The 12,623-nt window shown below is 29.0% G+C and overlaps 1 protein-coding gene and 1 non-coding gene across 2 annotated transcripts in view; one reads left to right on the top strand and one right to left on the bottom strand.

Moving 5' to 3' along the window:
* Positions 1–2,901, bottom strand: part of LOC105178049 (fatty acid amide hydrolase) — a gene marked incomplete in the record, with an annotated part of 8,059 nt that extends 5,158 nt beyond the window's left edge. Inside the window, 3 exon segments of the mRNA XM_011101396.2 lie at positions 292–352; positions 2,020–2,129; positions 2,645–2,901. Coding sequence (XP_011099698.1) covers positions 292–352; positions 2,020–2,129; positions 2,645–2,744 — 271 coding nt within the window.
* Positions 8,179–8,250, top strand: TRNAH-GUG. The gene has a single exon. It is a non-coding gene; the product is annotated as a tRNA-His (tRNA).

Below are 12,623 nucleotides of genomic sequence, written 5' to 3'. Positions count from 1 at the left end.
GGCTCGAGACATTTTACTTCATTTTCTATGATTCCTGTCATAACAACATAGAATATGACTATAAGCTGAAAAACCACCTGGATATAATGTATCGATTCAAGTATTTAAATAAACTTGAATTTGCAGAAGACAACGGGCCATGAAAAGTGATGGTAGAAGAATATATATGAATGATGGATTAGTTCTTAAGCATATGTTACAAGAATGAAAAACCAGAAATATATATATATATATATATATATGTGTATGAACAAAGTTTAAGCAGGAGAAATGGAGAAAAAGATGCCTAACCTTGATATGGGTGCAACGGAACAAAGAGAGGTGATTCTTGTAACTGTGCAAATGAGACAAGCTGCAACAAGTGGAGGACTTTCTAAGATAATATATTGCAAGTTCATAGCAGTCTATGTGTTCAAAAGTAAGATCTGATTATGAGATTCTTTAGAAAAGATTAGGTAAATTGCAGTTGTGTACTTCATGATTGTTCTCTTACCTGCCATAAGACACCTTCTGTACATAACTAATGTATGTGCTGAGATTTGCAATGCGGTAATAGTCAAGGGTCTGATAAGGTTGTTAGGAAACCTCTATATTGAATTCCATGAAGAAGTTTGATAACAAATGATTTCTAATCCTCAGACATTAAATATATTGGTTTCAATCCATTGCTTCAAAATAAAAGGATTTGATTTAGGAGTAAAATCTGTAGTCTTTTCTAGAAAATGATACGATGATCAACTTGTACAAATTTGCTAATACGAATAGGAAAACTTGGTTGGATGCCTTCATTCCACACATGATGGTAAACAAACAATGATCATATGTAAATAGCATGATCTTTTGCACATCCTTAAAGTCAAATGGTAGTTCAGTTGAAACTCAGTGTCATTAATCCATTCATGCATAGCATCAGTAGTGTATGTATATCCACAAATACATACTTTGTTCATATCCTTAATGTTTATAGACTAATGCAGAAGTATTTAATTTGTACACTTATTAGAGCTTAAGTTTAATTTGTAATATGAACCCAGGGGACATGCAAGTAATTTCCTAGAAGATATTTCTGAAGCCCAAAAAAATAAATAAACAATAAAAAGGACTCCAATGATTCACATTCAGCACTTCTAATGTCGAAATCAGTCCAAACTTTTTGTTTAAAGAAAAAAAACTCTACGGTCTTAGTGTCTAATTACCTAACAGTTTTACTGTATATAATCTCATCTACAGAGATCTAAATAATAGTTAATTGTACACAATGTTTGTAAACATCCAAGGCACTTGAAAAGTACACAACTTTTAGAAAATTTGAATAAGAATCAAGTTGCCCTATCAGCATTCTCGTATGGATGTAATTAATGCTCACCCATATAGGCAATTAATTATGATAAAGAGGATATGGAAGAGTATTTGTTCTTACACCGCACCTCAAAAACTTCTGTTCCTTTTTAATGTTATGTGGTCCATATCGCCTCAATAATTCAGAAGCTAGCTGAAAGAATTTGGACAGTGTTATGTCTTTATCTCTTTAAGGCGGCAAATATTCCTAATTTTTTAAGAATTAAAAAAAAAAGCTTTGGTACTGTTTGTCATGGAAATGGACAAAGATAAAGAGTAGATTACTCGAATTGTAAATGGTTCTTTGCAGTCGTGGTCTTTCTCATCCTCAAAACTACTGTAAACTAATATATATATCCTTCTCCAAAGCAGCAACCTTCTACCAAAATTACAACGTTGTAAGGAATGTCAACATACTGTGATAAAAACAAAGAAGAATACAAGGAACACAAAAATAAATAAAAGGGGCACAAAATTTAGGTGGTTTGGAACAAAATTCAACTGATATGAATCTCATTGCAACAAATATTCCTGATAAATATCTTAGAAATAACCACTTTACTCAGCAATTGATCAGAAATCTTGACTATAATTTGTTTCCATGAAGGTCAAAAACATATAAGCTAATGGCATTGCCGAAACAATAAGTAGAGAAAAAGTGAGCAAGAAAATTAATTTCACCTTGTGGATTAGATTGTTCCTCTTCAAGAAGTAGAGTAAAATGCCTCCAAAGATAGATGACTCCAAGAACCAGGTAAACACTTTCACAAAAAGACCAGCCATCCGGGGAGCTGCATGTACACCCACCAAACCAAAAAATACACACACTTAATCAATTGCCCAACTTGCAAAACCACACCTACGAAATTGAATAAAATGCAGCAAACCAAAATTATTATTACCTGTATAAATGTATATGTATACATAAACTGTACGTCGGCAATTTAGTCATGCAAGCTTTATGTTATACCGTTCACACAGCTTTACTTACAGAAATACACACATACATACGTATATGCATACATATATATATATATATATATCCAGGTCATTTTCATCCATCCTCTGAACATATACAGACACATGTGTGTGTGTGTTTGAATTCACCGTATACGCACGCAATTCTTCATGCCCAACTCTCATTTCACAACGCAATTTTTAGTGGGAACGACTTGCACAAAAATATTCGTATATATCACTGCATTGCACTCACACACACCCCTGATGGTGTGTGTGAAAAAGCACTGCATGCCACAGGGACGCAAGCAAACAAACACCCGCAAACGAAAAGATTAAGTGAATTCACCTTTGACATTGGCCCGGATATAAAACTCATCGCTTTCAGGGCCGAGATCGACCTCATCAACCGGCTTGTAAACCACGCCTTGCGCCTTGAGAATACCCATTGATTCTATGTATCAAAACCCACTACAAATTACAGTATTTCAGTTCGTATACACACACACACACACATAAATGCACGACGAAACCAAGAGAGCTGATCATAAAAACCCGAAAAACTGATGCACCAATAACCAAGCACCTGTAAATATATACTGGGAATTAGTGGAGATAGGGACGTAGAAAGCATACAGTGATGGGGTGGGGTGGGGTGGGTGGGGAGGGGGGGTAAGGGTGTGTTTGGCGGAGATGGCAAGGAAAATGAAGGAAAATTGTGCGACATGCATAAATGTGGGTGTTGGGAAAAAACAGAAGCAAAGAGGAGGTTGGAAAAGGAGGAAAATTCTTGGAGTTATTGTCAAAACAAACAGATTGACAAACACAAGATCAGCAAAATCCACCAAACACTCTTCACTTACGCTCTATCTTATGTTCCCAAGAAAATTATTGGTACAGATTTGTAGAATCAAATCGATCACATAAGTAATATATTTGTTATATAATTAATAATTATACATTTATTACAAAACAAAAATATATGTTATATAATTAATTCAAATTCAATCAAACTCGACATGAATTATAATTTACTATGTTCCCAATGCAGGCGTTGGAGTGTGAGAGGTGGGAAGTGGAATATTTACAAGCGTTAATTATTTCAATAATTCACAAGAATACTACGAGCTATAACGTTTCAATATAATTTTTAGGTATATTACAGTCATCTTCGTTAAGTTTTGATATAATTATTTATATTTTTTCACATTTTGAGAAATTAGAAGTACTCTGATTTTGAAATTCTATTAATAATGAATACATTTCGTTAGTTTTCGTAAGGCTTTTATCTAATTTTTGTAGTGAGCTGCCCAATATGCTTTTTCGAACTGCGAATATATAAAACAAATAATCTTTAGAGAATATTAATCCTTAAAATTATTTTAAAAAATTATAAAATATACAAAACCAATAAGTTATAATCCCAAAGTGTATTTTTGTTAGTTCACCATAAAAAAATGAATGAAAATATGACGAAAGCTAATAGGATAGACTCTTTATTAAACGAATACTAAAATCAAGGGAATATTTATAATTTTTTTAAATAAATAAAAATATTTATAATTATGTCAAATCTTACCGAGAGTGGTTGTAATTTACCCATAATAATATTAATGAAGTAGGTTGGAGGTATGTGAAATGTAGCCAATGGATTGAGAGAGTATTTAAGTTGCATTTGGAGCTCATTGGAGAAATATGTCACGAGACTCTATGCATTGACCTCATTGGGTTGGGGTTGGGGTGGGAATGTGATTGGTCCATCTTCAATGAGTCAAGAAAAGGTCTTGCACATGCTATGTCAATGTATAATACAACCAATTTTTATTAAATTTGGTATAATTCTAAATATTATTTCATAATTCAAAAAAAATTATAAATATCTTTTTGATATTTGATGAAATTATGTATTTTTTTGAATGAATATTTGAAATTATCAACTCTATCCTTACTATATTTAAAAAAAAAATTGTAAAAAGTTATACACATAATCTATAAAAATATTTAAAGTTTTTAAAAAATAAATAAAATTATAATTCATAACGAAGACTAACGAATTGAGCTATGGATGATTGATATACATCCCTTACTTTTTAAAAATTAAGAGTATGCATATTTCGCATCCATTTATTTAGTACACGAATCATTGAGTGCAACATAAATTCAACCACTGAAAAAATTGTACAATTGTTCAGTTGTGGACATAATACTATAAAAAAAATGGATTATTCCATATACTATAAATTACTACTGCTTAAACTATAACAAAAAATCAATATTATTAACCATTATTACATAAAATCAACGTATGAAAATTCAAATTTTGTCCACGAGTGATCATCATTCGCCATTATTTTTCTTATATCCAAAATATTTGTCATAATTTTTAGGTACAACTAATATTTCGACATCGTCTGAAAAATAACAATCAATAATTATTATATAATTATAATTAATTAATATTAGCCCCAATATTTAACTTTTAACCATGATAATTTAACCACAATCAAAATCCATACTAATTTCTTGTGAGCAAAAGGGTTTGGGATATCATCTTTGGGCAAAGCATTAGAAGGATCTGTGAAGGAAACAAGTCTATTTATGTAAGGATTTCCTTTGTTTATATATAATAAAACCATTATGAATATATAGCAAAATATTCTGATCAGAAACTTATAAATGAAATCAAGAAAATCAGATCAAGAAAAAAGAATCCCTCACATTAATTATTAGTATTCCATAGGCCCATGAGGCAATTAATTGAAAGCAATATTTTATTTTTAGCAAAACATATGGGGTCTCATTTTTATTTAATACAAGGACTGGTCCCAGATCAAAATATATGGTACCATAACTAGTTTGGTGAATAAGTTAAGTTTTTGTGTTGATTTTTATTTAATTTGGTTAATATAGTTATTTATTATGTTTTTAATCTATAATTAATAAAAAATTGCAGACAATCGTAATTTTTTTCAGTGCATTTTAAACACCAAACGTTATATATATATATATACATACTTTTTATATATTTATTATTTTTATACTCTTATTTTTAATTTAACTATTACTTCAATAATTTTTTATATTTTTAACAAAATATTTGGTTCACTGAATATCGAATTGACATATATATAAAAAAAAATGGTTCGATAATTTTCAATATAACATTTTGGCATATCAAAATATTAATTTACTAAAATTTCGATTTAATATAATTTGAATTTATCGAACGAACACCTCTAAAGTAGACATACAGTGATGAATAGTATAGGCAGGATGTAATTAACCTATTAATAATTGTAGTAATTAGTAGGTTAGAAATTTTGTCTTTCCTACCAATAGTGATTAATGGCCATCATAATTAGGGTTTTTTTTTTTTAAACCTCTAACAGTTGACCAAATATTTATGTTGGATGTTAGGATATCTTAATTAACACTAATTAAGTTCTAATTAAGTTCCTTACGAACGTACAAGTGGTTGGTAGAGGGTCCATGAGGTGTGTGTACAAAGTGGGGATTTCTCTTCCTTAACAATCGATTTTTTAAGAATGAATTTGGACCCGTAATACAGTACTATAAAAAAATGACCCATATAAGAAAAATATACTAAAATTAACATATATCATACTTAATAATACCTTATTATTACAGTAGATAATAACTCCTGTTATACAGCTGACAACACCCCATGTACCTAACAGGGTCCGAACCTATGTGACTTTTAAGATCAAAACGGCCTCAACTTCACTGATAATTTGTCATTCTTGTGCCAAAAGTCTCAATTATATTTTTTTTTTATTTTCTATTACATCTCGCGGAATCTTTTTATTCAATTTAAATTTAAGAAAAAAAATGTGCTTTCGTTCTGTATAGATTTTCATGTGAAAATACATTATATATATATTCACTAACTTTATTTATAAATATTTGTAAGATAACTCATTATTTAGTAATTTACTACATTAAAAGTAAAATTCAAAACGTATTACAACCTCCAAAATATCAATTTTCATTTTATTTTTTGAAAATTTGTCGCGCAAAATTCAAACTCTTGAATCTAAATTCGAGTTTTGTAATCAATTTTAATATCTCGGTTAAATACAAATAAATAACTTTGACGATGAATAAAAATACTTTATGCCTATATCTTTATTATATTTTACTACTTTAAATTTATTTTTTGAGTGGACTTGCTTTATTATTATATAAGTTATGTAATAATGAAAAAATAAATTTAGTAATAGATACCAAACAGAATAAACACATAATAATCTTGATAATAATATGAAGAATAAAAGTAGTACAGCTAAAAATAAAGATAAAATATATTGATTGATATTTATGTAATTTTTTTAAAGTGTATTGATTAATTTTCATTTAAAATTATGAGGATAATGATCATTAATTAAAATAATTATAAAAATAACATAAAAAAACATCAATTGAGTACCAATATGATATTAATAACAAAACTCGAGTACGAATTATCATTTCAAATACTAAAATAACATTAATAATAAAATTCGAGTATGTAATGTAATTATCCAAATGAGAAGACACGAAACAACAAAAGTATTTATACTCGACGAGAAGATAAAAATTAAAAATTGAGAATAAAAATAAAACCAAACAAGGCCTTACTACCAACTACACTGCGGCGTCCCTAAGTAATGCCTATATTTCACATATTAGACGGAAAATTAATTGACAACATATTTATAATTGTTGATTGTGATTTATGAGATAAGTACTTCCACGCATAGGACTTGCATGATTAGATGTGTTAAATTATTTTGCATGGTTTATTTAAAATTTACATTCCGTATACATAAATTACCATTATTATAAATAATTAATGAGCCCACAAAAAAAAGGACATTTATTGTCCTTTTAATAATTCAAATTACGGTTTATGTTGTCTTGGGATTCAAAATGAATTACTTGTAAATGGGTCGGGTTGGATTAATATGATCACTTTGTTCTATTTTATTTATTTATTTATTTTTTATCTACTTCAGTAATTTGAATTCTGAAGGTTTGAAAATTTTAACACAATGAAAAGGAAAATAAAGGACATCTATATAATAAAAAAGATGGTTACTACTTGTATGTAACACAACGGAAATATTGGATTGTTTGTCCCATATATTTGGGTCTTTTTTAATTTGTCCTATTTGTTATGATTTTCTCACGTTGCATCCCGTAAGTTATAAATTTTATTAATTTTAGTATTTTCATGTATTTTTCGTCCAATAATTGATGAGGCTGTTAGCGGTCTTGATTAGGAAATATATGGTTTATTTTTTGTTAAATTTCCCATCTTTTCATATATATGGATATTTGTGTCATTGTAGGTGCTCTCGCAAAGAAAGATGAATCGTGCAAGAAAAGGATTCGAGTGGGAAAAAATGAAGAAATTTGGTAAAAGCACACCCAGGATGGTTATTTTCTTGTTTTTTTTTATTTTCTTTCTCTGCTATAGAAAAATTAACAACTATTACTAACAGTGGTTGAAGTTTAGTGTGGAGACTTAGATTTGAATCCCAGCAGTAGTCACATGTGTAATTACTAGTTTTTATTTTTCTTTCTTCAACAAGCCTTAACCAAATGGAGCGCTCACTGCTCTAGGAAGTTGGGATCCTGCATCTATTCCTCAAATATTCAGAGAGTTGTAGGTCAATGTAAAAAGATTTTATCATGTCAATTCAAAAAAACCAACAAGAAGTTACTTACCTCTCTTGTGGCACATGACAATGAAATTTTATCTTTATTTTAATTATTGCTAATAATTATTTCTTTTCCAACTATGGGGGTGTGAACATGGTCATTTTCTTATTTATTTCATTTCCTTTCTCTATTTTAGAAAATTAATAATTATTATTAATAGTGGCTGTAGTTTAGTGGTAAGAATTCCACGTTGTGGCCGTGGAGACCTGGGCTCGAATCCCAGCAGCCACATGCACACTCATATTAGCTTTTATTTTTCTTTATTCCACAAGCCTTAACCTAAATGGGATACCCTTAGCTAGGAAGTTGGGATTTTAGGGATCTATTCCTTAAATATTCAGATGAGTTGTAGGTTAATAGCGCGTGAAAAGACTTTGTTGCATTGATTTAAAGAAACCAACAAGTTGCTTACCTTCTTTTGGCACATAACAATAAAATTTTAGCTTTATTTTAATCATTACTAATAATCATTTCTTTTTCAAATGTGGTAGTGTGAAGATGGTCATTTTCTTGTTTATTTCACTTTCTTTCTCTATTGTAGAAATTAACAACTATTATTAATAGTGATTGTAGTTTAGTAGCAAGGATTCCACGTTGCAGCCATGTAGACATGAGCTTGAATTCCATCACCCACATGCAGTAATTAGTTTTACACTTGCTTTCGTTCTTTCTTCTTTTTATGGGTTATAATTACTTTTTATACCTCTGATTTTGACTTGTGGTGGCCATAATAACTATTTTGACGTCACATGCATTCCCCTAAGACTTATACTTTCTCCACCTAATACACAAAATAATCCAAAATATAAAATTGACCGTGTATACTCTATTATTATTTTTAATTTATCCATCTGATCCGATTTCAATTATTTCCATATTATTTGATAGAATAACATTGAATAGAGCCAACACTGCCTGAAAACAGAAAGAACCTACACCTAATCGACAACCCTAAGGGGTTGAAGGATGGCTTGGAGGGCTACCCTAATGTTTCTTAAAGAAAGTATACATTTTTTAATATGTAGATCTTAAAAGTTAAGAAATTGTTTTAAAAAATTTGTCCTTTACATAATTAAATTTGAAATAAACAAAAAAAATAGTTTTTCCGTTTTGTGAAATGACAATTTGTCTGGAAAATTATTTTTTGAAAAATTAAAGGTTCATTCTTTGAATTCATGAATTCTTTCAAAAGCGTTTTTAAAAATAGAAAAATTATATTGAAAAAATATTTCTTAAATAACATTTAGCTACGATAATGTTTTAGGAAACGTCAAGACAAACATTGTGTGCACTTGGATTAAACAACCAACATGTGGTGTAGTCGGCCGCTGCTAGTATAGCTTGAGGTTGTGAAGCGGCCTACAAGGGATCGATAATCGTTATAGTTCTAATTTATCCATCTAAACAACCAATATGTCAAGTAGCCACAAACTACAAGTATAGTTTCGGGTTGCCAAGCGGCCTACAAGGGGTTGGCAATTGTTTTTGATAGAGTGTCATTTCTGAATGAACTATATAAATAGATTTAGGTATAGGGGTGGGCGATCGGATTGGGTAATTTGGATCCTGGTCCGACAAGATCATTTTTTTTCCCCCCAATTTTTTTAAGAAAAAACCTGCTGAATTAAAAAAAATCGGGCGGGATTTCAGTAGGATATCCCTACTCGAATTACTCAATCAGACACCCAATTTTTTTTAAAAAAAATCATGTATTTTATATTTTTTCCTAGCTATAAGGTTCCTCTCCTTCTCCACTCTTCCTCCCTTTTCTCTTTTATTTTTCTTTTCCAAACTCCCAACTCCCAACCTTCCCAATCATCCAACCCCAACAAGAAATCCATCCTCTTTCTCTCAACTCTCAAGCTCTAAAATTTCAAAATATCACAAGAAGATGATAGAATTAGAAAGCCAAATACAAAAAAATTAGTATTATTTTTAGTTTCGTTTGTTGTTTAGTTTATTGTATATTTAAATTATACAATGACCCTAAACATATAACAAGAAACAAAATAGAGGTGCAAAATATATAACAAGATGCAATTAAGAAATTGAATTTTTTTTTTTTACCGAAAATAGAGGTTGTTCGAAGAACAACCTCGTGGGGTGCAACTGATAAAGAATCACCTCTTATTAATTGGAGGTTTGGTCAAGATAAAGTTAGAGATGCTTTATATGTTATATTGCTTCTTGATGAGCTTTCATTTAAACAGATGAAAAATCGGGTTTCAAGTACTTTTTGTCGATTGCATGTCCTATGTTCTTGATTCCATCACGAAAAACCATAACCAAGGACATTTACAAGAACTCCATCTAGAACTTGTATGCAAGAATGATTTCAAAAGTTTAAGACCGGAGGTAAAACTATTGTTGTAAAGCCGGAGTTAGATAAATATTTAGGTGAAGATCTTGAGGTATTTTCGGAAAGAGTTTGATATACTAAATTTGTGGAAAGTAAACTCCCACAGATTTTCAATTCTTTCCAATATAGCTCGTGATATATTGACAGTCCCGATCTCTACCGTTGCTTCAGAGTCTGTATTTAGCACCAGTGGTCGTGTTCCTAATGCATTTAGGAGCATTATCTCCTAAAATAGTACAAGCCCTCATTTGTGTTCAAGATTGGGTTTGTATGGATTTTGACCCAATAAATGTTGAAGAAGATTTATATGAAATTGAAACAATTGAAAGAGGTATTTCTTTTTGCTCTTTTGACTTTTATATTTATTTTTTATTTTGATACTTATTAATAATAATCACTTTTCTTGTAGAAATACTCAACTTGGGGATTGATTCAACTATTGCCGATATTTGATGGTCTACGACTCCATTGGCAACTTGACATGCTTCAAGATTTCAACTATGATCTATGACTCTTTTCTATTTTGGATGAAGGTAAAAATTGCATGATGTATTGATTTTCATTTCATTTGGTTGATTGTAAAACTTGGATTGTTGTTTTATTTTTATTGTGATTTGTGAATTTGATTAATTGTAAATTTGTTAAGTTGAATATTATCACTTTTATTTAATATTAGTTGCAAAAGAAAGTTTGTTTAAAAAAATAAAAGGGTGGGTTGAATTTCGGATATCCGACAAGAATCCCGATCCCAACCCGAACTTCTAAGATCCAACCCGATGCCCCACCCCTATTTAGAAATGATGATTATTTTAAAAAATCGTCATACTTCATAATTAAGATAATTTTGGGGCTTATGAAAATTTTGATGACAAACTTGAAAATGTGTAGCACAAATTAAATAAAATTAAGTTGAAATCATTTTAATGTAGTTTCATTTTTTTTTTTTTATAAATTATGGTTCTTTTAATAACAAAATAAATTCGTAACACAAAATCAAAACTTCATCACTATGTTTGTTTTTATTTTCAAGTTATATTTGGGATGAGTGAAATTACACTCAATATTTATCATCATATAGAAATACACTACTTGGGTGTTTTTAACTGTTTTAGCATAAATACATATATATATACGCATACATGTACATAAATATATATATAAAAAAATATAATTTGACAATAAACAGTAATTTTTATCTCATAAAACACAACATTAAACATAAAATACTTATTTTAAATTATATCCAAAGACAAATCCAAAACAAACATACTATCTCTAACACATACTTATTTATCTTTGTTTTACTCTCTATATCTTCACGAAACACAATAAAACTATCAAAAAACGAATCCAAATACTATGCATCATTTTGATCGAAGATTTTGGTACGGACTAAAAATCATAATAGAAGAGGTGGCTTTTAGAGCAAGTTTTCTTGTATAAAAAAAAAAATTGATAGTAAAAAACAATTTTCTTTCAGTGAATAATGATTCTAGTAATAAATTTTCAGTTGAACTTTAAATATTGACTGAGCAGATTATTATACTTTCTATATTTGTAGCCTTGTAGTCAAAGATAATTATTCCATTAATCATTATAAGATTTTGTGATTATTTTGTAAATTGAAATGATTGCTATTAAATAGTTAATTCTGTCAATTGTATCACATAATCCCAAATTAATTATTTCCTCAATAAATGTTCATAACCCAAAATAATCATACACCAATAATTTATAAAATCTATACTAATATAAAAAGGAAAAATTCTTGATATTCACAAAAGCTGATTAATGGTATCATTTCATTAATCTTTAAATTTAATAATTATATTCATAATTAAATATTTTTAAAAATTAATTAGTATCATTGCATTAATTTTTAAATTTAATAATTATATTCATAATTAAATATTTTTAAAAATTAATTATAATTGCCTTTTGTTTTTAAAAATGACTCCATAGTATTTTAACACGTCTAAACCTATTTTTTTATTGTATAGATAATATCTTAAGATAGTTTTGTTTTATTTTTTTATTATTTTCTGAATGTGATTTATGATATATATATTTTTTATTATCATATATTTTAAAAAATATGAAAGTTTTATCATATTTACAGTGATACGATGTGCCATGACAATTTGTATTTTTATATATTTGACAAAATTGAGACTTTATGATAATGAGGTGCCTAGTCCGAATCCCATCAATACAATTTTAGAAGAAATGCGACTTAAGAGAGAGA

The sequence above is a fragment of the Sesamum indicum genome, linkage group LG15, assembly GCF_000512975.1.
Source record: "Sesamum indicum cultivar Zhongzhi No. 13 linkage group LG15, S_indicum_v1.0, whole genome shotgun sequence".
In the NCBI taxonomy this organism is placed as follows: Eukaryota; Viridiplantae; Streptophyta; class Magnoliopsida; order Lamiales; family Pedaliaceae; genus Sesamum; species Sesamum indicum.
This window is presented reverse-complemented; position numbering and strand designations above follow the sequence as displayed.